At 37.6% G+C, this 26,814-nt stretch overlaps 1 protein-coding gene across 3 annotated transcripts in view; it reads left to right on the top strand.

The window, feature by feature from the left end:
• Positions 1-26,814, top strand: part of VPS35L (VPS35 endosomal protein sorting factor like) — a 50,011-nt gene that overhangs the window by 748 nt on the left and 22,449 nt on the right. For 2 of the 3 annotated variants that reach the window (XM_029957767.1, XM_029957769.1), the window contains exons 2-24: positions 2,817-2,916; positions 3,876-4,043; positions 4,375-4,497; positions 4,843-4,867; positions 5,925-6,001; positions 6,789-6,917; positions 10,322-10,406; positions 11,373-11,432; positions 13,606-13,702; positions 14,115-14,162; positions 15,165-15,258; positions 15,781-15,858; positions 16,216-16,338; positions 17,016-17,062; positions 18,860-18,971; positions 19,175-19,291; positions 19,634-19,687; positions 20,113-20,193; positions 20,840-20,902; positions 21,231-21,316; positions 22,333-22,413; positions 24,723-24,786; positions 26,683-26,781. In XM_029957767.1, coding sequence (XP_029813627.1) covers positions 2,817-2,916; positions 3,876-4,043; positions 4,375-4,497; positions 4,843-4,867; positions 5,925-6,001; positions 6,789-6,917; positions 10,322-10,406; positions 11,373-11,432; positions 13,606-13,702; positions 14,115-14,162; positions 15,165-15,258; positions 15,781-15,858; positions 16,216-16,338; positions 17,016-17,062; positions 18,860-18,971; positions 19,175-19,291; positions 19,634-19,687; positions 20,113-20,193; positions 20,840-20,902; positions 21,231-21,316; positions 22,333-22,413; positions 24,723-24,786; positions 26,683-26,781 — 2,011 coding nt within the window. The remainder of the gene's footprint in view (positions 1-2,816; positions 2,917-3,875; positions 4,044-4,374; positions 4,498-4,842; positions 4,868-5,924; positions 6,002-6,788; positions 6,918-10,321; positions 10,407-11,372; positions 11,433-13,605; positions 13,703-14,114; positions 14,163-15,164; positions 15,259-15,780; positions 15,859-16,215; positions 16,339-17,015; positions 17,063-18,859; positions 18,972-19,174; positions 19,292-19,633; positions 19,688-20,112; positions 20,194-20,839; positions 20,903-21,230; positions 21,317-22,332; positions 22,414-24,722; positions 24,787-26,682; positions 26,782-26,814) is intronic. The other variant, XM_029957768.1, reaches the window with a different exon arrangement.

The raw sequence follows: 26,814 nt of genomic DNA, 5'->3' as shown, positions 1-26,814 counted from the left end.
TGATAGTTACCTTTTGCAGGCTCTTTAGAAGTAGACACGAGTTACTGACTGAAGAGGCAGAGTCAGCTTCTAGCAACGTGCAGTATTACTGCAGGAGAATGTGGGGTACAGCTGAGGAAGCTGCACTAAAAAGAATAACTCGCAATCTGGTATTTGTTATGGAGAGGAAGAATAAAGCAGGCACTCTGACAGACACAATAAAAATATTTTCATAGTTAGTTTTTCTTCAAACTCTTTCTTGATTACGAACAAGCTGGTTTTCTCTTTGTGGAAGACTCACTCTCCTGAGTCTATTGTGCTTTTAATACATGGAATATATCTAAGTTTTGGTGTGGCTGATGGGTTATAGTCCTGAGCAGACTAGAAATCAAGCCTATTGTGGAGTCAAGAAAAGTAATATGCAACAATTGGCATGAGGATGCCAAGAGGTTTTCCCCATGTATACACTGTCATGCTGAACATCATCCAGCTCGCTCTTTCATATTATTGTGTGAGCAAACTTTCATGTTTAATAAAATGCAGAAGTAATTAGTGGATTTAAGTATTGTAATTCAACCAATTGAGGTTTTATAAAAACATCAGAGCAATGCTTTTAAAAATAAATTTACTGGGAGATGAAGTACTTTAAAACTTGAATTTATGTGGCTAAGAGGATTGGAGGATATAAGACAGCAGTAACATGTTTGCTAACTGTTGCAACTGTTGTTACTTCCTTTGAGTGCAGTGATTTCAGTGGAATCAGTGTGTGGTCAGTTATCTTGGAGAAACAGAAAGGAATAATGTGGTGCAACTCTGGGATCTAGCAGTAGCAAAACAGAGCAGAACAAAGCAGAGCAGTGGGATGCTGACAAACTAATTCTTACATAGTACAGAAATGAGGTAACCGACTGGTAAAGTAGGTCTGGTAACACTGATGCAGAAGTGGCCATGAAGGAATAATGAACCAGAGTAAGATGTTTCCATCATGTTGTTTTCTCACATGGAAGATATTGTCATGCTACAGGGTTTAGCTATTTTTTAGCTATTTTTAAGCATTACTGCATGCTAAAAAGCTGGTTTGCATATCAATTGTCTGCATACTCATCGGTATGCATATGAGAAAAAAACCAGCACCTGTTGGTGCTGAAGAATTGTATGAACACAGTGTTTGAATTAAAAAAAATTATTGGTTTAAAAATTTGTTAGAGTAATAAAAAGAATTGGCACAAATATGAAGTAATTTAAAACTTAGTGCTACAGTGCCATGTGCAAATATTTAGAGAAATTGTTTGGGGTTTATGTTTAATACGCATATAGTGACAGCTACAGTCACTTGTGGGATGTGTTTCGTTGTATTACCAAAGCCAATATATGTCTAGTGTTGTTAAGAGGCTCTTTTCTGTTTTATGTGCCTGGCTTATCTGTGCTCCCTGTAAGCTTTTTGAAGCCCTTGCTTTAGGATAAGCCCTGTGTCCGGGTGGGTGTCCTGTCTCGAGAAGGGGAGATGTGGAGCCAGGCTGGTTCTTGTGCTGAGCCTGGAGTGTGAGCGAGGCACTGGGGTTCATAGGGTGGCTGGATGCTGGAAGAGCTTCAGTGACCTCAGGGTGAGGAGGAGGTGCAGCAGTCTCAGGGAAAAAGATCATTTACCAGGGAGAGAGAAAGCTTGGCAGGCTGGCAGGTGTTGAAAGCACAGGTATGGTGATGTTTGCATGTGAAAAAGGTTGAAACCCACTGTTAAAGCAGCACTTGAAGCAGGGGTGTATTTTGCGGTATGCACGGGGGATGAAACTCCAGCTTTGCCAGTCTTATTTCCTCTGGGAAGTTGGCTGCACTGCACTGGCCAAGAAAGGAATGCTTAATCTCCTTTCCCTGGAGAGTAATCAGAACATAATGCCAGAGCAAGCTTGAACTTGTCCCTGCATTAGCTGCGTTACAAGCTGTCTTATCACTTGAATAGCCATATTGTAAATGTACTTTTTAAAGACTTACTTACAGGGTGAACAGCTCTTGTTCACTCCCACATGTGTATTAGCCATGTGCACTTGCCAGTGTACTTGCACTCTAATTAGGAGTGCTGTTGATTTTGGCCTGGGGGTGTGCCCTGGGAGTCATCAGCAGTAAAAGAAATGCTACGATTAGGTAGCCAGAAAGAGTTTGAAAGATTTTTCACCCAGATGCTGATTAACCCATGAAGCAAATGAGCAGGAAGAGTCATTGAAACATGGGACAATAGGAAAAAGAAGATGAACTGGAGATCAAGAAAACAAAAGGAATAAGCATGTGGATTTCACTGGACTCTTTCTCTTGCTCTCTATCACATTAGATGTCAAAGTTTCTCCTTGGAGTAGCACAGTCATAAATTATCTAATTCTTAATTATTTTTTAAATGAAACTGGGTTTTGGGGGGTAAGTAGTATTGTAGAGGAGCTGGCTGCTTGACACTGCTGAAATGCTTCCTAATGAGTTAGGTCTCTGAGTAGGAATGGAATTATTTGAAAGTTTGGATTAGTTTTTGTGGGAAAGATGTGTATTACATGGGGGAAGTACTGTTTGGTTTTTTAGGAGTCTGATTAAAGAATTCTTTGTGTAACCACTGATTTTACCCACTTGGCTGAGGTGGTAGTGTGTGCTGTAAACATTCTCAGGATCCTGAATAAAACAGGAAAGAACAATTAGCTACTATTTATATTTACTTATTTTTCAACATGCATTTCTTTTTGTAACTAAACATCTATATGGATATAGAATATGTTTCTCTCTTAGTGTGTGATTATTTATATGCATATATGAATAAACTAGATATGCATATATCTTTGCCTTTACTCTTGCTTTTTAAGGCATGCAAGATCAAGAAACTATGCCTCAGAATCTGAAATGTGCAAGCTGGAATCTGTACCCTTGGATTTCGGTGATTACCATCCACTGAAACCCATAACAGTGAGTTTTTTTGTGCTTTTGGAAAATGAATGTGAATTAAAACTGATTGTATTCCTCGTTTTACTTTTGTTCCTTTAAAATTAAAAGGCTTTGAAGTCGGTGGTGCTACTTGTGAAGTTGCTTCCTATATTAGTGGCCTGTTATTTTAAAGGCATCAAGGTTTATTCTGTTTGTCCTTTACAGAAATTTGCTGGTGCTGTTATGTGTCAAAACCAATCTCCTTCTGACAAATATAGCACTCCAGCCTGTGGGCTTTCTTGGTTGCATTAAATGCTGAATAATGGATAAATTTAAAACCAAATTATTGCATTACAAATAACCTGCATAATTGCTTGATATAAGATTTGGTTTTTTGGGTTAACTTCCAGTCAGCTGTGTGCTTTAAAACATTTATCATTTCTTTAATGTATAAGAGGCTTTTAAAGATGTGGATGTGCAAAAAAAAATCCAGCTTCAAAGAGACGATAGTCATCAGCTAATGAATGATAAATGGGCAGCAGCTTCTGCTCAGGAAGGTCAGGAGGGACATAAGACAGTGGCCTTAAGAATGGATTTGATGTACCAGGCTTGAGTCTTGAGTGTCCTACAGGAAAATTCAGGATGAAACTGCTGGAGGTAATCAAATAGCAAGAAAGAGGTTGGAGGAGAGGGATAAACCTAATAAAATAGAGGAGGGGTACTAGAAAGAAATTTAGAATGGTTGTTACAGTTCTGTAGACCTAGAATTGGAAGGAAAAAAAAGGTAATGGAAATGCTATTGAAGAGTGAGTGCCTCCAGACTGAGGGGAAGAGGAGGTGCTGCATTTAAATGTTGGTGCTTGCTCTAAAGAGTTTGTTTGATTTGTCCTCACTTTTGTTGCAACAGCACCGTTTATGTAGCACATATTTTTGTGGTTTATTAAAGAAAAGAGAGGAAAGAGAAAGCTCTTTTGTTTAGTAGCTTTGAACTTTTTTTTCAGGTTACTGAATCCAAGACCAAGAAAATGAACCGGAAAGGAAGTACTTCTTCTACCTCCTCTTCTTCTTCCAGTTCTATGATGGATCCATTGAGCAGTGTATTGGATGGCACCGACCCTTTGTCATTATTTGCAGCAGCTGCAGATCCTGTGGCTACCACTGCTACCATGGTAACACTAGAGGCAGTTATTTCAACTAAATAAAATTAAAAAAAAACAAACCCAAACCAAATCGCAATGCCAACCATGGAAAAAATATGTTTGTCTCACCAGGTTAATGCAAACAGGAAATATACTGTATTGATAGAATATTCCTTTTTATTTACTTATTTTTATCCAGTTTATGTTGATGTATTTATTTAAATATGGATTATCTTTTTTTAATATTGTAACTTGTGGAAGGATCAGCCAGCACTTGAAACATGCAGTTGACTTTTATCAGCCTTCTCTTCTTTTTCCAGATTTGTATTTAACATTTTAGTAATTTGTTGTCCCCTCATAGGATGGTACACGAAGGAAACGGGATAAAGATGACAGCTCAGCAGTAGGAAGTGACTTTGAACCATGGTCAAGCAAACGTGGTGAAATCCTTGCTAGATACACAACAACAGAGAAGCTGTCTATTGTAAGTGGCAGTTTGTCCAGTTTTATTTATTTCTACTAGACCTTTATTGGATTTTGGATGGTGCTACTTTGTAATTATTCCATGAGTAAATACTGGTCCTCTGAATGTCAGTTTTAATGTTGTAGAAAGCTGTACCACAAGCCCTCACTTCTAAAGATTGTTTTGGAGCTGAGTCCAAAAGTCTTTTGATATATAGGAGCCATCACTGTCTTTTTGTAACAATACAAATAACTTCTGGTCTTCTTCTAAATGATTAGAGGCTTAATTAGCAGTGTAATTACCCTGTGCATTCTTGAAATACTAGCAAGTACTGCTAAATAGTCTGCTTTTTCTATTTCCCCACAGAATCTGTATATGGGATCTGAAAAAGGTAAGCACTTCCTTTTACCATAACATAGTTTGCTTGAGGTAGGGTGCAGTGACAGGTTTGTGGTCAAGAACAGTTGAAATGGGTTTTCCTGCCTCCCCCATTCTGACATTTGTTTGGGTCTATGCTCTTTTGTGGATAAGACTACTGGATTTTTATGCTCTTTTGTGGATAAGACTACTGGATTTTTACTTAAAACAATTATTTAAAACAAGCCACCCAACCACCTTGTCTTTTATTCCTGTTTTGGCTAATGAATTTGTGATTATTTGACTGCCTTCCGCTGTAGTTTAAAACCTTCTTCCATTTAAAGTGAGCAATCATGTTTTGAGTATCGTGTTTATCAACTCTTCTGCTAGCTGGAAGGAAAGCAAACAAGTCCTTTGGGAACTTGTTCAGTTATTCTCTTTACATGAAAGTGAAATGATTTCAACTGTGTGCTGGGTGTTCAAAAAAGAACCAAATGTTAAATATTTTATCATGTTTTCTAGCGAAGCAAATCTGAGCTAAATAGCCCTAGCTGATTGCATAGTAGATCAGGATTTTTATGTATGAGTGAACATGCAGCATTTCAGCTGCTGCAAGAGTATAAAATACTTTCTTGCAATGAGAATGGTCAAACACTGAAACTGGATGCTCAGGGAGAGTGTGACATCTTCATTCTTAGGTATCATTAAATTGACTGGGTATAACCCTGTGCAACCTGTTATAGCTTCAGAATTGGACCTGCTTTGAGGAGGAGAGTTGGACACAAACCTACATGGGGCTTTTTTAACCTAAATTATCCCGTGGTTCTATCTGGTGATTCTTTTCTTACCAGTGAAACTTGCAAGAAAATCCATTTATATTCGATTTTGCTTGTCATTCCCTGTTCAAAGTGAATGCATTGTAGGTGTGTTTAAATGTGTGTCTTCGGGAATTCTCATTAAGTGAATCAAATCACTTGTCTTCTGTCACAGAAGCTGACTAGTTGTCTTAGTCTGTCAAGTTCCTTCAGGTTTGTTTCTCTTTAGAAATCCCACTGTTTAAATGTTAGACTTAAACGTGTAATTCTTTACAGGAAAAGCTACAACTACTGGTTCAGCAGTCTCTGAAAAAGTGAGGACAAGGTTAGAAGAACTGGATGATCTGGAAGAGGTGAGAAAGGTTTCTGATCAAATTACAGCACCATTATAACAGTGAAAGAAATTTGTGAAATAAAAATCTTTTTTTATTTCATTTTAAAAAGGTCCTGATTTCTGCGTGTATTTCTGCAGTATTTAGATAAATATATACTTTCTGTGAGAATTCTCTAGTAATTTCAATCCTTATTTTTGTAGGATTCAGGCAGAATCATATTTTTATATCACTAGAAATTGTGATTTGAAAATTTACCTGATCTATTGATGTTGATTTATCTCGCTACTGAGTACAGTCTGCAGCTGCTGTAAATTTTTGTTAAGCCTAATAGCCTTAACATCTGATAATTTTGGTTGCCCCTGTTGCAGAAGCTGCACACTGTCTGTCTGAGCTTTATTAAAGGTACAATTAGGAGCTCAATAGAAATACTGAGTACTCAGCTTATTTCTCAAGCTGCAGTATTTTGCTGTGCAAAGATGAGATGCTTCATAACTTACATTCCTTACACCTAAATCTTCTAGAATTGTTTTGGATAATGTTGTTTTGAAACCTCTACCTCTTAACTAATTTCAGGTTGCCTATTGCCTGAGCCAGCACAGTTTTAATACTTGCATGTCACAAATAAAGGATTGGATTCTTTTAGTGAAAAATAAAGTACCCTTCATAATAAGGAAATATGTAACCTTTTGTGAAACTCTAATTAGATTTGGATTTCATCTCTTCACCTGTGGTTTGACTCTATAATAACAGCAGTTGCCTTCCTTCCCTCCCACTCCCACTAAGTAGGCTTGTGTTTCCTTGGCAGGGGTCACAGAAAGAGCTGTTGAATTTGACTCAGCAGGATTACATGAACCGAATTGAAGAACTGAACCAGTCTTTAAAGGATGCTTGGTCCTCTGATCAGAAAGTAAAAGCTCTCAAAATAGTCATCCAGGTCAGTTTTACATTTTTGTTCTATACAGGACCAATGAGTTTGGTGATATTTGTCTAATTTCCTTGTCAGGAAAAGAAGAGTTTCTATTCTTTTTCTATTTTTTTTCTTTTTGTTCCTCACCAGAACACATTTCTTTCAGAATTTTATGACTTCTGACAATAGTTGGATTTTCAGCTTTGTTGTTATGTATTGATTTTGATTAGGCTACATGGGATGGAATTCTCATTAAAGATTTGCCAAATGATAGGTGTGGAAATTTTACCTGCCTAAGGATAGTTGGTATAAATAACATGTAGTGATATTATCTCTTTCTGGCCACCCCAAATAATTCCAGAATGGCTTTTTGAACATCAGCATTTTACCCATCCAGACTTAAAAAGGCAACTGAGTAACATGATTTAGGACCTTAGCAAGCTACAGAAAACAACTCCAGAATTTTAAAGGTGTGTGTATGGGGTTTTTCTTTGTTTGTTTGCTTTTTAAAAACTTGTCCACAGTCTCTCTCTGGGTCATTTGGGGTGATGGGTTTTGAGGAGGGCAAGGGGAAACAGGACAATTAAATGTTCTTTTGTTTGGCTTGGCCTTTAAAAAGGGCCAGAGGCAGAGTGCAGCAGAGGACAGAGGAGATAATGACATCCTTAAAAGCTGTAGAACTGATGTAATGCTAGCAGTCATCCAGTGGGGTTATATATAAAGTCAGGATTTTTTTTTTACCATTCTGAATAATCTTGTGAAAACTGTTTGCAGTAATTTCATCTTAAATTGTGGTAAAGACAGAGAAGGAAATGAAATGTTAATGAAGTGAGATCAAACAGTTATATGTGACCTAGGGTGACTAATGTTCTATTGTAATACTACAAAATCAGCACTATTATTGTTATTTTTAAAAAAATCCATATATAGGATTGTGAAGTGTGAATATTGTCTTTGGATGAGAAGAAAAGGGACAAGGATGTACTGTACTTACAGTGCTTGAATGTATGTATGTGTATGTGTATATATATATATATATGTACACACAGTGTGATGTGCAGTGATAATCTATACATTAATACTTTCAGAAGTTCTTTTACAAATGGTTCACAAATAATTTTAAGATAATATGGTTTCTAAAATGGTTTTAGGCCAGTGCAGTTTATTATCTTTATCGATGATGTGGACCAGAGGATTGAGTTCACCCTCAGCACATTTGCAGATGACACTGAGCTGGGTGGGAGTGTTGACCTGCTTGAGGGTAGGAAGGCCCTACAGAGAGATCTGGACAGGCTGGACTGATGGGCTGAGGCCAGTTCTACAAGGTTCAGTAACACCAAGTGCTGGGTCCTGCAGTTGGGTCACAACAGCCCCCTGCAGTGCTACAGAATGGGGGAAGAGTGGCTGGAAATATGCCCAGTGCCAAAGGACCTGGGGGTGCTGGTCAACAGCAGCTGAACATGAGCCAGGGTGTGTCCAGGTGGCCAGGAAGGCCTGTGGCATCCTGGCTTGGATGAGCAGTAGTGTGGCCATAGGACCAGGGCAGTGATTGTCCCCCTGTACTTGTCACTAGTGAGGCCACACCTTGAATCTCGTGTTCAGTTTTGGGCCCCTCACTTCAAGGGAGATGTGGAGGTGGGGAAGGGTGTGGAGCACAGATCTGGTGAGGAGCAGCTGAGGGAGCTGGGGGTGCTGAGCCTGGAGAAAAGGAGGCTCAGGAATGACCTACCTGACAGGAAACCCTAGTCAGGGGAGGTCAGTCTTTTCTCCCAAGTAGCGAGCAACAGGACAAGAGGAAATGGCCTCAAGTTAAATCAAGGGAGGCTTAGACTGTATATTAGGAAAAATTTCTTCACCAAAAGGGTTCTTAAGCATTGGAACAGGGCAGTGGTGGCATCACCATCCTTGGAGGTATTTAAAAAACCTGTAAATGTGGCACTTGGGGACATTGTTTAGTGGTGGCCTTGGCAGTGCTGGATTGAGGGTTGGACTCGATGATCTTGAAGGTCTTTTCCAACCTTAAACAATTCTCCAATTCTATGATTCCTCAAGTGCCTTTTTACAAGATACTTTACTTGTCAAGATGGGGTAAGCTAAGCTACTTAGAGTAAGCTGAACTAAGTTGATTATATTTGTGAGCTCTAAGAAAAGTGGAAATTAAGTGTTCATGGTATGTGTAGGTCCTAAACAGCTACTGAATTACCTTCCTTTGAAGGTGACTGACCTCGCAGCAGGGACGCTTCTGCTTTGGTTGTAGGATGTGAATGCTCTCACCTGTCTTTCTGGTGCACTCTTAAATTTCCCTGATGAATAAAGCAAAAAGATTAAGTGTGCCCCTTAAGGATGTTCAAATGTTATGATTTTCTTGTTTAAACGAAGCAGTCTTGGAGGGTATTCGGATTGCTTTCTGTATTTTTGAAGTGTAATGAAAACTTGAACTTTATTTATTCCACTGAGATTGAAGAACTGTCTCCTGATGAAAGAGAGAAAAGAGACAGAGATCACAGAGAATATTGTCAGTGTTAGAGAACACAGAGGACTTGAGGCCACATTTGACTCAAGCAGGGAGGAGGTGGATTTCTCTCCCCAGTCAGTCATTTGCCTGTTTTCTTCAGGTAGAAGCTGGGGTTTTTTTGTGAGTAAACTTCTGCCAGAGTTTTTGACTCCAGTTTAGTCTTGGAAAACAAAGAATAGCTTAGTTAAATATCTTAAAAATATCTTCATTTCTCCGTGTGTATTTTGAATTCATATCATGAATGGACATGATCCTTCCTGGCTTTGACATCCAGTGACAGTAGAACTAAGTGGGTAATACGTTTTCAGATGAGACTGGATCAGCCACTGCTGTAATCCAAATGCTGGGATCAGGTTGGGTGCCAGTGGGTGATTGATTACAGATTCCTCCCTGGAGCTCACTGTGGATCAGCTGCTCTGTTTCCAGAATGTTTGAACTAATTATTTGAGCCACAAAAACGTGTTGAAAAGCTCATTAACTACACTTCTAAAATGGTTTCTTAATCTAGTCTATAATAAATTTAGTGTTTGATATGGATGTTGAGAAACTGAAAAATGCCCTTTAAAAAGTTGTTTTAGAGAAGAAGTGCCTTTTAATGCTGCTTCTGCAAGAGAATTTGTCTCATCTGAAGAAATGCACAGATCTGCATGGTCAGCTGAAATTCTGCAGTGTAGGTTATCTTATATAAAGGAAAAGCAGATCTGTGGCTAGCTCTGGAAATGAGGAGTAACCTGAAAAAATATAAAGAGCACCGTGGTGTGTTATGTTAGAGGTTCTTGTGCTTTTGGCTTGATAGTTCATGGTGGTTCTTTCCATCTGTGCATATTAATCTGTTCCACCCTTTTTGGAGTAAAAAACACGAACTTGCATTGGCCTCTAAAAATGTTTCTTTGTCTGTCTTTTTTTCTCTTTCTAGTGTTCTAAGCTTCTTTCAGACACAACAGTAATCCAGTTTTATCCAAGTAAATTTGTTTTAATTACAGATATCCTTGATACTTTTGGTAAGTATCTACTGTGCCAGACTTACTACACAATTGTTAATAAGATTAAATTAATGTTTTGTAATGTTAGAAAGCATCAAAGTTATCCAAAAAGGGCTTTCAGTTTTAACATGGAATATTTCCAACACAAATATTTCCAACACAACACCAGTGGTATAAACATGGTGTGTAATTCTTAAAAAACTCTCACAAGCAAAGTCTTTAAAATAAAAATATTTAATTTTGTAGTTCTGTGCTTTATGTATTAGTGAATATCTAGAAAAGAACCCTGGGAATAATGATCTCTGCATTTTGAAATTTAAAACACTCTCATTATGAAAATATTTTGGGTTTTGGCAGCCTCAATATTTCATATATTTATATTTGAAGAATAGGAGGTCAGAAAATTTTCTTTAGCTGAATAGGGACTGTGGAGTGATCAGAAAGTAGTTACTGAATTTTTTAATATATTTTTAACCCTTTAAGTCAGATTGTCATCCATGTCATGCGAATCTCTTGTTTTTCTGCCATGTTATGGAAAAGATTTACAATGGCATTCGAAGCTGAAGGGTATTTTGATGTTAGCAGGATATGCTGTGACATAGATCCAATTGTTTTTTTTCAGGTCTTGCTTCCTCTTTGCTCTTTCCTACTTACTGAAAGTTGCTGAAGATAACATAATATCCAAAGTCAGCAAAGTCAGGACACCAGCTGGCCTTTCCTGGCCTGGGGGAAATCTGACCCGGGTGTTACCTCTGCACTTAAGGGAGCCAGGGAATTGTTTTTATGGTGTGAGAAGCACTAAAATTGCACTGAACATTTCAGCCTCACTAGGGGGCACCATAATGTCAGTGTTCTGGGAAGTTTTTCCAGATAATTTCACTGTGTGTTAGAGAGGGAACATTTGGACCAACATTTTGTGTTTTACAGTTTGTTATGAGTTATTTTTGGTTCTTATTCTTTTTCTTTTTCTTTTTTTTTAACCAGGGAAGCTGGTGTATGAACGAATTCTGTCAATGTGTGCTGATAACAGGGTCTCTCTGCCAGGTAACTTTGTGTTTGTTTCCACTGCACTCCTGGAAAAAAATCACATCAGAACTAACTTGAGGAAGGTTAAACAGGACTTGCTACTGTATCTCCTGTGGAAAAAGTTCTGATTTGAATCTAGTAGCTTTTAGTTTTTTACAGAGTACAATCCATTGCTTAGAGCCACCACTATTCACAGTGACCATGCAAATTTACATTTTAACTGTGAAAAATATCCCTCAGATGTACTAAAATGTGCTTTTGGCTCTGATATTATGAAACATTAGCTGGGTCTTCCTGAAACTTGAATCACAAAGAACGATGGATAAGTTCTTTAATACAGAATTTATTAGGGGGAGGGAGTATTAAACATGAATGCTCAAATTAGATGAAGGAAGACCTTTTTTTTTTCCTCTTAGCATATGTTTTTTTCTGAAAGTACTACATTTTAGTAGCTTAAAGTTAATGGTACAAATTTAGCAAAGCTGAGGTCCTCAGTTTTTGGTAAGTAGATGATATTGTTGCTACATTGGAAACTTAATAGTTTTGCTTTAATTAAGGAATTTTGGAAAAAGCAGCAGGCTGCTTCTAGCCTAATCTTTCTAATTTGGGCCCTTTTTACTTTTTCAGTTGAAGTTCCAACACAGTGTAAAGATTTAATTTGATACTGACAGTACAAATGTATATGGAAGAGCCTCTTTAGCAAGACTTTGAAACATTCCATGGAAATACAGGCATTTCCTTGCAATTTGGAGTGCATTAAGTGCACATCCTTGAAATATGAAACATTCTTACTCTGTAGTTGGCAAAGCAATAGTACCATTAGTTTGCAGTTAAATCCATAGGATTTGAGCCAGAAGCTTGAAAACAACAAAGATTGAAATTTGAAATAAACTTACAGAAAATATTTAAGATAAAATTTGGTTATTGCAGACGTGACAAACTGTTCTTATTAATGAAGGCAGACAGTTCCCATGGCACACCAGGATTTCTGGGCAGAGTTACCTCCATTCTGGAGAACTGAGCTCATGCTGCAGCTAAACAGCTGCTGGAGGCATTGCTGGGGGGAACTTCCCAAGCAGCTATAAAAGTGGGAGGGATAGGGAAAATCTGTGCTGTGCTGGCTGTGCACAGCAGTGCAAATCTCTGCGTATTTCAGGCCTAATCTCTAGGCTGTCCCTTGGGAACCAAGCAAAACAAATTTGGGTGAGAATTCCTGAGATGCTAGATGAGAAAGAACATCTTCCTGTACTCAGTCAGCATCTAATGTGTGGCTTCTCTCATCTGGGAAGTTGGAAACTTCCTTGTGAAACAGGAGCTTCTCACCTTCTGGGGGAAGGGGTGGGAGAGCACTGGTATTTTAACCTGTTTCACAGGGAGTGGATGAGGAGACATTCACAGCAGAAGCTGTTTATGTAGCTTTAAAACTGAGAGAAGAGGGACCCATCCATCCCAACCATCTTGCCTCAAACCTGGGTTGATCCCAAGAAGCCAATTTTGCCTTCTGTTCCAAGCAATCTAGAGAAAGAGGAAGCAGTTAACCATGCCACTGCACGCCTGCCTGGCCAGAGTGCTGTCCCCCAACCCATCTGTTCCACCTCGGGGTGGCACCTTTTCCCTGCTGGCAGCTGCCACAAATAGTCCCAGAGCTCAAGGGGAGAGAACTGCACTGCAATGTTCCATGTGCTGTGTACAAGAACAAGTGTTGTGTCAGTGTTTAGCATTTCCTACTTCTTGTAGGCAATGTATCGTTTAAAAGTTATATTAACCTTTTAAAACAAAGAATTTGAGTGCTTAAATCTCTTCTATGTGGATGTGTTTGTTACAGATGTATAAATACATATATTTGTTACAGATGCCCTGTATTTTCCATTTTTAACAATTTCTACTTTTGAGAAAACAGAGAAAGGTGAGATTTCTCAGTAGCAGTTCTGAGATTGGCATTGAGTGCTTGACTTCAGCTTCTGAAATGTTACTTAATGCAAGATGGAAGCTCTGTTCCCCCTTCTTGCTGTGTACTCAGCTCTGACTGCTGCTCAAGAGAACTGAGAAGCCAATGTATTGCCTAGTTTATTATGGTTGCCCCTAATTTCTTGTTGATGGGAGAGAGAATACAGTTTTAAATCTAGAATGAAAAGCAAATTCTTTCCAGAAAGAATGTAACTATGTCTGGGTGGTTGTTTTTTTTCCCCAGATAACTTTTCTCCAGAAAGTGTTAATGATACGGCTAAAGAAACTTGCTTAAACTGGTTTTTCAAGATTGCTTCAATCAGAGAACTCATTCCCAGATTGTATCCTTTGTCAAATGAGACTCTCAGAGTGTGTGAGTGTGGGTTTTTCATACACTTTCTCAAAAACGAGCATGTTTGTTTCAATAAAACCCACAGTATCTGATGTTTATATTGGCTTTGTTTTCTTTGTTTCAGGCTGTCTGTTTTGAATGTGCTTTTGAGTCACGTTTTGTAGTAAACTGAATGCTTAATTATTGGCTCTGAGCAGTGTGGCAGCAATAAAATAGAGATGATGTATGAAAAATTTTGAAACACAAGCTTGTAGATAAATTGTAAAAATCAGCAAAATGTGGGGAGATTAATTGCAGAATGCATTGAAACAGTTTGTTCAATATGTAGTTGGTATATGTTTGTTTCATGTTTTTCAATGGTGTGCACCTTAGTTTTGTTCCTTAACTTGGCTTCAACTTAGTTATGTGGAAGCAGCAATACTGAAGTGCAATAAGTTCCTGTCCAAAACGTAAGAATAATGTTAAGTATGGGAAGGAAGTGAACAGGCTTAGGAACTAATTCAAGGAGTTAAGCATAAGAATTCTGTGATTAATGGTGGGTAAGGTCTCAGTATATCTGAGAAGAAGCAGTACTGAGAGGTTTTGGAATTTTTAAAGAGAATACCATGGAAAACTTCAAATTGAACTGTGATAGGATTTGAAACACAATCATGCTTGCAGTTTTGGAATATATGTATAATGGTGATATCAGGATGTCACAAATCCCAATGCAAATTGAAAACCAGTACCTGCAGATGGTGGAAGGAAAGGAAGATTGCTGAGGTGAGGAGTGTGGCAAAAAGACAGGATAGAAAACTGAAAGGAAAATATTGATATGCCATGTTGGTAGAGACAGAGTTGGAGCAATCATTTAGGAGCAATGAACCATTATCTGTTGAACACCCTGGTATAAGTTGAATGTGTTGCCAAACGGTGTCAGCTGCTGAACAGAGAATGTTCCTTCCCATGTAATTGTCCTTCTTCAGTTATATTTTGAAATGAGTGTTGTAAGCCAAATTGCTACTATAGTGACAACTTTATTATCCCTAGAAAGCAGTTCTTTTACTGGAATTGATGGGCCTCATCTCCAGGCACAAGTACAGCTCTGTCAAAAAGGACCTGTGGGAAAATGAGACATGCAAGGAGTACTGCCAGTTCTGCTTTAAGTGGCTGCTTTTCTCACATTGAGTTGCAGCCTTTCCATAGCTCTGCTGCTCCTCCAAACTAGAGGAGGAGTTTTTTAGTTGTATTTGTTTTACTCGTAGTAGCAAATACTGCAGTTTGAGTATAGGGTATGTGTTACTGTACACATAAAATTTTACTTGAGAAATGAAGTGTTTTCTTTGATAAGTGTTTCTATAACTCGTGCTCAATTGTGAGCCTATGAGGCAGCTACTGAAGTTATTGATAGGTGATATAATTCTGTAATTGGCTGTTAAAGCTCATTTTCTTTTCTGAAAAAATCTTAACAGGGGGATTTCGGAATGTCTCCCGCGGTTAACGGCTATGATTAGAGGAATTGGAGATCCACTGGTGGCAGTCTATGCAAGAGCATACCTTTGCAGGGTAGGCTGTCATTTGACTCTTCTGGTCTGTATCAAAGATTTACTGCAGCTAGAACTGCCACTGCTTCTTGTAACTGCTGCCTTTATCTGAAGTAGTCAGCAGCCTGTCCCTTCTAACAAACAAACAAAAAATAATTGCTCTTCTGCTTTAAGAATAGGGAATCTTTCTTTTAGTATTTATAATAAGGATAATTTTATGTGGTGCTGTAAGCTCTCTGCATACAATAGGCTGTTGCAATGTGCTAGGGTAGACACTGGTTTCATCACTGCTTACAGATACTTGGAGCTGATGTTAGGATAATCGTGTTTAAACACAGCTGTAACTACCTCAGGGTAGTTGTTAGTGATTGTATCTGTAATAGTAAACTAGGAAATAGTCAAAAGCATGTGATTCAATGCTCTTTGTTAATTTGATATGTGTGACTTTGGTGTATTCCTTCAGAAAGTGTGGTTTTGTCTTACAGCTGAAGGAGAGTCAAAGGTGATGGATGCTGATAAAATATTTCTCTCTCTTTTAATACAGGTTGGGATGGAAGTGGCACCACAACTCAAAGAAAGCCTGAACAAAAATTTTTTTGACTTTCTTCTAACATTTAAACAAGTAAGCAAATAGGGGGGTTATTTGCAAAATCAGATAAATACACTGCTTAGACAAACTGCCACATACTTTTTAAAAGTCTTTGAAGTTCTTAAATCTAGATTTAGTGGTCTGCCTGTATCCAGATATAGTATGGGACATTTTACATACGTTCTGATAAGTTGAAACTTCTTTATTCTGCATATTTCCAGACTTGAATAATATTTGTTCTGAGCTTCCAAGGAATGCTTCAGAATATCTGTGTATATTTGTGATACTGTCTGTTGTCATTTCCAGTCATATACAAACTTTGGCCAGTTTGTCATATCTCCCATTAAATACCTTTTCACAGCAACATATTTTCATCCTTTATTTCAACAGATACACGGGGATACTGTTCAGAACCAGCTGGTGGGACAACGTGTGGAGATGCCTTTGTATTTGACTCTATATTCTCCTGCTATAGACTGGATTTTGCAGTGTATTGCATACCATGCTCCAGAAGTAAGTAAGCAGGGTAATGCTTGATGCTAAATAAAATGTTGTGGTGAAGAGTTAATTTTGCCTGTTAAAAGCCTCACAGTCAGTACTTACATGAGTGTAAAAGTGAGTATTAAGAGCCCACATATGACTGTCTGATTCTGTCTTCTGAACAGGAATAATGTTTGCTTCCAAGTTTGACCACTTCAAGTTCATAGGCAGTATTCCTATTTGTTTCTTGCTGTCTTTTAGCTAGTTTAATATTTATGTCCTGAATTCATTAGTTTCTTCTGTTGTACAGATATAAAAATGATTTGAGTAACCTGTAGCTTTGGAATTGCTTAACACAGTGAACAGGCTGTTTTAGTCTCAGTCAGTCTGGTTTGCACTCTGGCAGAGTTGATTATCTTCACCTCTCCTGCCAGAGATAACTGACCTGGCTGGGAAATAGGGATTACTTGGAGTAATGGCAAGGCTGAAGGATCACAAATTTGAATTTCATAAAATGGTGGTTTTGATTAAAATGCCACTGTACCTATTCCAGAGGGTTTTCTTGTGTTGTAAATGCAGGATAAGACAGGATTACTGGAATGTATTGGAAAGATAATTAAAACAGCTTTTAGTAGACTTTACTACAGTAATTAAAGCTGAATTTATTTGCAAAATCTCTAATCACTAATTTTAATATGTAATTTTTCCAGGTTCTGCTTACTGAGATGATGGAGAGATGCAAAAAATTGGGGAACAAGTAAGTGTTGCACAGTGTAGAAGACAGGAGTCTGTAAAGAGTACCCATGAGTCCCTGTAATAAAGTTCTCTCCCTCTTTTGGAAACAGTTTGGTTGCACAGTATAGCTTTCATTCTCCCAGTAGCTTACTAAATCATGATTATGAACATCTGTTTTCCAGAAATGAATTCTAAAATATGGTAGATTACTTGTAGAGTAAAAGTTAATTAGTTTAACTTGGTTGCTGCATTCTGGCTCCTAACCCAAAATTTAGGATACGTAATGTGTTCTCCATCAGCCATGTCTCTGATTCGAGGTTGTGCTTCATTTTTCTGTGTTTTCTTCCCTTTCTTTCTTCCTCTCCTCCACTGGCTACAGTCAGCCCAAAAGTGCATTTAGCAAGGGAAGCTGTAAAGCAGCTGGCAGCCTTTGGAAGATGGTAATATTTAGGCAACTGCTTTTTTCAACATTAAAATTAGTATCCCAAATGTGTCCTAGAAATTTATGTGCAGGCCAGTCACCTTCACTGAATAGTTCAGGAAGATGGGCTGGTCTGAAAGTTTTGGATGTGCTTGCTGAGTTTTGTGAATGCAGTTTGTCCTGCTGATGGGCTACTCTCTGCATTTTAGTGGGTAGGTGGGCTGAGTTCTGTGAAAGTTTTCATCTACCTATTTTTTTTTTATGATGTGCTTTGCACAGCCCAATTCTGCAGCCACTGAGGAATTTAGATGAGGAATGCCAGCATTCTGTGACTGAGCTAAGGAGTGTGGGGGAGAAGTGGGATTTTAAAAACATAATGTGAAGGTGGTATTGTATCAGAGTGTATAATACAGATAAAAGTAATTCACATACTCTGTTTTACTAATTATTTTGTATAGGTGTTGGTTTGTTTTGTGGAACTTATTTTTAAATCGACTTTTATAATTTCTCACTGTAAAGATGGCTAGGTGCCTCCTCTTTGTTCCTGTTTGCTCATTGAAGGAAGGACAAAATGTTGAGTATAATGAAGTACTTGTCTAATGATAAAATGCAAATTGCAGTCCAGTTGTGATGGGAGCACTGATGCTCAGGCAGAAACACAGAGGGTGCTGGGCTATTTTAAGCGCTCCATAGAATTTCCCTCAAGGTAAACTGCCCTGTGTTCAAACTGGCTCTTTCAGACTAGTGAAGGGCACGGTGTTTTATGAGGAAGCTTCTGCCCTAACTCATGGCTGAGTAAACTGAGTGTTACAGTAATGCAGTGAGTTCATTCTTCCATTAGTGACTTTGGCTTCATAGTAGCACAGATACGTGTCTGAATGATTAATCATAAATGTCCAAATATGTCATTGCCAGTTATCATATGATCATGACTGCTTGGATTTATTTTAATCCTAACAATGCAGCTGCTAGAAATGTGGCTTTTATAATGCTTACGTAATTTAATTCAATGAGAAAAATTTCAATGGGGATTTGCCCTCCCTAAAGTATTCTTCTGAACTGTAGTTAAAAAGAGTAAGTTTCTAAATGTGTCATCTACTCCTGGTTTGCTTGATCTTTCTATTAAATTGATGCTAAAATGATGGCTTCAAAAGCACCTGTGTGGAACAAGTATTCTACAGGTTGGCTTTATGTTTTCTTGTTTTGCTTATGCACCGTTAATCCTCACCCATGCAAACTTGATTTGTAGGGAATTTTCCTTCCTTATCCCCTTTCTTTTCAATTTACAGTAGATGCTGGACAGTTGTTAGTCTAAGAAGCTCAGAGTAATGTAACTGCAGGGACAGCCAAGTTTTAGTTGATGCTGAGCTGCATTGATCTGTGCTGTGTTCATTGCAGTGCTTTGCTGTTGAATTCAGTAATGTCGGCGTTCAGAGCAGAGTTTATCGCTGCGAGGTCGATGGACTTCATTGCCATGATTAAAGAGTGTGATGAGTCTGGATTCCCAAAGGTAAAATTTTGTATGTAGTTTGTAACAAATCCTTTTTTTTTGCCTGACAAGAGTTCTTTGGGCTCTAGTTGCCTGTGTAACTTGCACATCACTTGATGAAAGGTGGTTTGATCTCAGAATCTTTCTGCACAGTGTACCTGCTAGAGCAGTGTTGGGGTCATGCATCTTCTGCTTTTAATTTAAAACTTCTCCTTAACTTCCAGCATCTCCTCTTTCGGTCCTTGGGATTAAACTTGGCATTGGCTGATCCTCCTGAAAACGATCGCCTTCAAATATTAAATGAAGCCTGGAAGGTTATAACAAAGCTGAAGAACCCACAGGTGAGTTATTGTCTGTTTTCCTTCACTACTGATTCTGGGTTGAGGGCAAAATTGCAGCCAGTTGTTCAATTAGCATATGCTTAGCATGGCATTGTTTAGCTTTTTTAGATACACAGAGCTGCAAAAAAAATGTGATGACTGGTAACACCTTTATATGATCCCTGCTTTTCTTAGCTCTACTGAAGCATAGCTGAATTCTACATAACATAATTCTACATAAGCAACTTCTGAGTCTGCATGAATCATACCACAGAAGTTAATTCTTTTAAGTATAATTTTTGCAAGTGTATTTTTTGTAACCTCCTGTAAATATTGGTAATCACAAGACACATGTACTTCTAGGATTACATCAACTGTGCTGAAGTGTGGGTGGAGTATACATGCAGACATTTTACAGTAAGTGAAAATTACTTTGTTTCATTTGGAGTTTTTCTGATACAGACTAAGTGGCTGTGTTAGCAGTTTGGTATTAGAGATGGAGAAGCTTCGACTGTTCCATATAAGCGTGTAGGATTTCAGTAGTGAATGAGAAAATGTCTTTCCTTTCATGGAAGAGAAATAGGGACAAAAGATGCAGCTTTGTAGCTTCACCACTCCACAGCACTGCATATTTCTTATCCTTTTGTTTTAATGGCAGATGGACCAATTTAAGTAAGGATTTACTGGAGCTATGGCTAAAGTTCCTGGCTTAACTAGAGCTCTGTAAAAAGCTGATTCTTTTCCAAATGGAAATAAATTATCCACCTCAACTGATGTTCAGTGACTTGATTTATGTGCCGATTTTGTTACTGTGTTTTGTAACCTTGTTTTTCGCCACGCAGAAGCGAGAGGTCAATACAGTTTTGGCTGATGTTATCAAACACATGACTCCTGATCGAGCATTTGAAGATGCTTACCCACAGGTAAAGGACCTATTTTGCCAAATCTCTAAAAATCTGACGTGCATTTTCTTAAATGAAATTAATTCTTAAACATTACTGATGAATCTTACCACGAAATAATTATTTTTAAACGCTAGCTGTAATTTGGGAAGCCTTCTGGGACACTGTAGTGCTGTGATTTATTCCTCCTTTTTTCCCCTGCTCATCAGTCTTTTGGTTCTGAGAAATGCTAAACCTGAATGATTTGTGTATTTAGGAGTAGCAATAGTTAACTCCTACATCAACAGTGGTGTTTGCTGGAGGAAATTAGCAATTGTGGTAGGCTGTTTAAACAGAAGTAAACCATAAAATAATCCATCTCTGCTTGGCATTGTTAAGGCTTCAGTGAATGTGCAGTTCTTGAGACCAAATGCCAGATGACATATAGATTAGTTGAAGAAGGTTTTCTGGTTACTTGGAGGGTAGATAAAGTGCCTACAAAAGAAGATTTAACAAACTGGCTTGGGGATTTTTGTTTGTTTATTTGATTGGAGTTTTTAATGCAGAGAGCTGGAGGACATGGAGACTTTAAAATGAAAAAATCTGCCTAACTATGGTGTGGATAGTCTTAATTTAACTTGCATTACAATAATTTTCCCTTTTTTTAAAAAATTTTTTTCCCCTATAGCTGCAGTCAATTATTCAGAAAGTTATTACCTATATCTATGACTTCTCTCTGCTTTTTTCAGTGGTAAGTAATACTCAGTTTAATAAATTTTTAAGAACTATTTTGCTCTGTTTCTGCAAGAGAATTTACGTGAGTGGGATATTTAAGTTGTTTACAAGTTCACAGAATGGGATGACTTTTTATCAAGTTGGTAAGTGCAGAAATATTTTGGGAGCTTTCTGCTGCTTGTACTTAAATATTCATTATTCCAATTCCAATTTTCTGTACTTTTTTTTCAGTAGGCTGTTAGATTCTTTGAGTTTCTTTGTTACTATGGCATAAATATTTATTGATTTAGTGTGTTGTTTGGTAACATACCTATTTTTACTTGCTTATGTGTTTGTACTTTCAGGAGAAATTCTTGCCATTTCTGGATATGTTCCAGAAGGAAAGTGTGAGAGTGGAGGTTTGCAAGTGCATTATGGAATCTTTTATTAAGTAAGTGGAGACTGTTGAGGTGAAATGCACTCTAGAGGGTCTGAGAAATTTATTGAAAGATGGCTAGGGAAGAGTCAGTATATAAGAGTCAGGCCATTTAGCTGGTGAAGGTGTTCCAGGCTATGGGAAAGAAAAGAGAAAATTGTCAGTTTTGTTAATCTTTTGGTCAACTGTTTGTTCACAAAGGAAGCTGAAATTGAAGTAGTTGTACTGATGCTGACTTGCTGTGGATTAACAGAATAGTTGTTCTCTGAGGTTTTTTTTTGCCTTTGTTGGTTTATGAAATTTATTTCACATTCCAGTTGCTGTGACAGCACAGAACTGTTGCCTTGGTGTAATGGGGTATTGTCACAGTTAAAAATGAACTTAAAAAATGAAAATATCTTCCAGTATTGTAAAAGGCAGACAGTCCTTTTCAAATAATTAACAGGTTCCTTGAAACATTTTTTTTAATTTTCACCTTCCCTTCAGGTATTTGCATTCAGTGCTGAGCCCCCTGAGCCTTCTGTCCCTTGGCCTTTGCTCATATGAGAGATGCTGTGGCCCCTTAATCATCTTAGTGGAGCTGCGCTGCACGTGTGCCTCTGTACCTAAACGTGACATTTATCCTTCCTGGCTGTCCCTAAGTAGCTGAGAAATTACATTACATCTTGGTAGATCGAGGATTGCTTTGTTTTGATGTTCTTAGATTGCCTCAGTGTATCACATCTGGCTTGCTGTGTCCCTGAAGGAGTCAGATCCTGTGGCTTGTGTCCCTTAAGGAGTCAGATTCTGTGGCTTGGCACTACAGCTCTGTGTATTAAGATAATATTTCTTGACTGGCATTTGCTGGAATTTTACATCTGTTAACCACGTGATCTTTGGAGTTCTGTTGGTTCACCAATGAATATAAAACTTGAGTAGTGTCATACAGTGCTGGCGACGGGAATTATGCATGAAATCAGTGTTATTCTAGTAATTGTTTTTCATTTTGACAGAGCAGGATTTTTCATCACTTTTTCTAAAACACTTTCTAGGCATCAGCAGGAATCGACAAAGGATCCTGTTATACTCAATGCTCTTCTGCATATCTGTAAGACGATGCATGATTCTGTGAAGTAAGATTAACTTATACTAATAACTGTCATTTATGCAGAGTTTGGCTGCCTGGTGTAGTTTCATGTTTCTGAGGCTGTTTGCTTCAAGGTGGATGAAGACATGAATCCAATTAGTGGTGAGGGAAGAGCTGTGAAGTGGCAGCTTGCACCATTTGCTCTTTAATTGCTGCTGTGTTTTAAATACTGAAGCAGAATTTTAAGAGGAAAGTAGCAACGGCTTTGTAGAGTTTTCTAGTGAAGCAGAGACAGTACACGATCCAATCTTAAAAATATTTGATGAGTGAAACCAGTGTAATCTTTGAGCTACAGTGAATAATAAGCTATTTGTGAGATTCAAGTGAATATGTAGCTCCTAAAGCACAGATTGCCATACTCAATTATACCTTTTCTTTGGGCCACTATTTTCAGATATTACAAATCTTTAGAAGAATATCTGGAAGACCTCCAGGAACTTGTGTAGGGGAAGCTAGAACTAAGGAGAAGTTCTTGAACCATCTATATCTTACCCCTAAATCCTTCTCTTCGCTTTTCCCCTTGCCTTTGAGAGCTGAGGTTGTTAGAGATCCTGGGTGCCCTGTTGCACCATCGCTGTTTCAATAGCCATTGTGCAGAGAGCAAGATGTTGTGGTTTGTAGGTAACTTGCAAAAATCACACCAAAATCTTTGTCTGATTGAAAATAGAGCCAGAATCACAATGCTCTCAAGAGCACAAATCTCCTCTTTTTTCCTCTTGAGTTGGAAGGGCACAGTTTCTTTTGGCACTCTGAGCCCAGAGCCTCTTAGTATGGCAGATGCTGCAAAGGAACTTATAGCTTTCTTGGCCTTGATAGGTCATGAATGCAAGATTTATTGCCAATAAGGAAGTAATATTTGGCATGTAATTCCAATTTATACCAGCTAGAGTGCTTTATTTTGGGTGAAAGCACCTTATTTGGCTGTATGTTGCACTAAAAGCCACTTCAGCCTTTAAATAGAACAATATATTGTACCTAAACCAGCTTATTAAGAAAAGAAATAAAGCAGTTTATGACAATCCCTATTTGGTGCTGCCTCTGACATTTTGCCAAAACAATTTGATAGTTTACTGGGATTTCTAAAATCCCTTAAACCAGCAGTTCCTTTAGCTGAGATAAGATGGTGTACGTAATTGCCTTGGTTCTGTTGGTGAATCACCATAAATTCTAGTTTTTTTGAAGTAACTCCTGCATCTATTTTTGCATCCTGGTTCAGGAAACTCCCAGCCCATTGTGTGGGGCTCACTGACCCCCATAACAGCTGTTGGAGGGTAACAGCCTTTAGACTGGTAGGGGTTTGATTCAGAATTGAACTGGAAACCTATAACTGAGCTGGAGATCTCATTACAGGCCTTCTGAGCCTTTCAGAGCCCATCAGTTGACTCTTTTGACTGGCAGTGCCCTAATGAGCTAATCATGCTGAGGTTTTCTTTCCTCCTTCACTGAATTTGTATAATAAAACTATTGTTCTCTTCCCATCTGGTGTCTGAGTAGGAAATTGGTAACTGATATACCAAAGGTCAAAGCTGGAGCCAAGCATATAATAGTAAGAGGATTAAATTGTAATAGTTAATTGTTTAACTTTTTATTCATCCATTTTCAGTGAAACGGGTTTGATGTACTGGATTTTCATGTGATGTAAATTTGTTTCAAATCAGATTTTGGACTCTTGCTATAGAATAGGTGTCTGTGATAATCTTGAAAAGAAACTTCTTTTTACATATCACTTCGGTTCTTACTAAAACATCAAAAAAGCAGCAGTGTAAGAAGATGATGTTAATTATCTTTTAAATTCCAAGGCAAGGTTAGTTAGAACAAAAAACCCTAAACAAAACAAAACAAATCCCAAACCAAACAATGAGCTAATGTTGTTTTTAAAATAAATACACTTTACATATACTGTTTAAAGTTTATTTTAAAAACTTTACCCCTTAAATAGGGTGACTTTCTTCTAGGAATAGATTTACTAGTTTCTTTAGGCTTTTGGAGTCAGTTCCTACTCAAGTTCTCATGTTGCAACACAAGACTGAAGCCATTTGTTTGCTACAGTAAAGAACATTAGCTTAACTTCCTTCTCCTCAGGCCCAAATCTGAGTTTTTGTAGATTGAAAGACACTCTTAGCAATTTTTACTTTTTTTTTTTTTTAAATCTGGAATTTAGTTTGGTGCATGGTTGACTTGGTGATATTCATATTAAAATCAGTTTTATACATAACGTTATATAAAATATTATGTATAATTTGAACCTTTAATAAGTAATATTCTAAAATTTACCATACAAATTTTCTCTTCCAGTGCACTAACACTTGAGGATGAGAAAAGAATGTTAGCAGCTCTGATAAATGGATTCATAAAAATGGTGAGTGACAGTTGTGTGCAGCTGTGGGGTTTACCTTAGAGCTTGGATTTTCCTGAGATCCCCATGAGGAACAGATGCCTGTGTGGCTGAATCAGAACCCGTGTGTCTGATGCAATATCAATGTTTAAAGTGCATACATTGTTTATTTCATTGTATTTTCTGCTATTTTTGCACATCTCCTGTAAAACGTAGCAAGGATTTTAAAAAAGTTAAACAGCAATTGAAATCTTGTCTATTATAGCATCAGAGAGGTCACTGATTTATTTACCCAGCTCTAAATGGAACCAATACCAGTTTTGAGAAACACAAAATAAATATGACTCTTATGTTATTCTTATCCCTGTTTATCTTAATTTACAAATAAGATAATTTGTATCATTAAATTAGTAGTCCCACAAGAACATCAGGTCTTTTGCCTTGAAATTAGTTTTTAACCCTTATCCTAATAAAATCTTCTGTTGTTCTCTGGTTTTGAGATGTCAGGGTTTTTTAGGGAGACTTTGTCAGGCTTTTTTTATTCTCTAACCATGTGCTCAATGCTTGGTTTTTCTTTCACATCCAGCTGACAGGCTCTGTCTCTACTTGTCCTCTTTGTTGCAATTCTAGATGGTTGTTTTTTCTTCAGCTATAATAATTTGCTAATTAATATGCTTTAATATAATTTTGCTTTATTAAGCTTTTTATACAGTATAATATTGTATAGTTTCCTTTAGAAGGATTTCTCACATTGAATAAAATTTGATGTGGCTTCATAGTCTTGGTTTGGGGGGGGGAAAATCCCATAGCAGCAAAATGACTAGTTATGAATTTTAAACCAGCACATATTAAAATATGAAGGGAAAAGCAGTTGTAACAGTCACCCCTGCAGTCAGTCTTTTTGTGGAAAAATTTGTATTTCTAGAGGAGTTTTCGTGAGACTGGGACTCAAGAATCAGCAGTTGTACAAATAGAGGAAAGGTGAAAACAGTTGTCTGTAATGTGAGAAGCAATCTTTTGTTTTCTGGTGCAGTTTCTTTGGTCTTTTGCTGTATGAATTGAATGTAAATTTTATTCTAATTTTGTAAAAAAAATCTTTTGCATATGACTTGAAAAATAATAAATAATGCAACCTTTACTTCTATTAGAAAAAAATTCCAATAGAATACATAAACATAGACTGCCTGGAGACTGTTTCTCATGGAAGGCTTTTAATTGACAGCTGAGACACTCCAGCTGACAGCACTTGGATTTTTTTAAATCTAGAGAGTTGGAAGTAGGGTGTTCTCACACAAGGGTTGTTTTTTGACTTCTTTCCTGCCAGAATACAAGGTTGCAGGCTTTTGCCATACTATATAAGCAAGTATTTATTAACCAAACTCGAGGAAAACCTGCTTTTCTCTCTGGTTTATCTAGTTAGGAAAAATGCTATTTTCTCTTGAAGGCCCTTTCTCAGGACCTCAGAAATTACAGGACTTTGAATACAGGTCCACAGATGTATTTCTGTTTTTCTGGGGGGTCTTTGTTTTGCCTTTTAAGTATGATCAAAACAAGGTCTTTGTCCCTTTTCCATAAAGAGGCAAGAGTTCTGCTGGTTTTGAGAACACTTTACAAACCTAGGACTTAAATTTTGTATTCTTGATAAATACTTGGTCTGTAAAGTAGAACATCATGTGGAGTATAGACAAAAAACCCACCAGTAAATCTTTCATGTTTCCCTGAAAGTTAAGTATTGCAGAAGGTTAAAAGGACACAGATTATCCAGGTGCTATTTTGTTGTTACTGGTGGGTTTTTTTCTTACCACTATATGTGGATTTTGACTTTTGAATATCTATGATTAATCTGCACACACAGTTTTATATATCTTAAAATTAATAACCTACAATGGTAAAATTTAGGGGTTTTTTTGTCTTTTCTAGGTTTCATTTGGCCGTGACTTTGAACAACAGCTGAGTTTCTATGTTGAAGCCAGGTCAATGTTTTGCAATCTGGAGCCTGTTCTAGTCCAGCTGATTCATGTAAGCCACAGTTTATCTACATCTCCTTAATAA

Source organism: Manacus vitellinus, unplaced genomic scaffold, assembly GCF_001715985.3.
Source record: "Manacus vitellinus isolate BGI_N305 unplaced genomic scaffold, ASM171598v3 scaffold_12_pilon, whole genome shotgun sequence".
In the NCBI taxonomy this organism is placed as follows: domain Eukaryota; kingdom Metazoa; phylum Chordata; class Aves; order Passeriformes; family Pipridae; genus Manacus; species Manacus vitellinus.
This window is presented reverse-complemented; position numbering and strand designations above follow the sequence as displayed.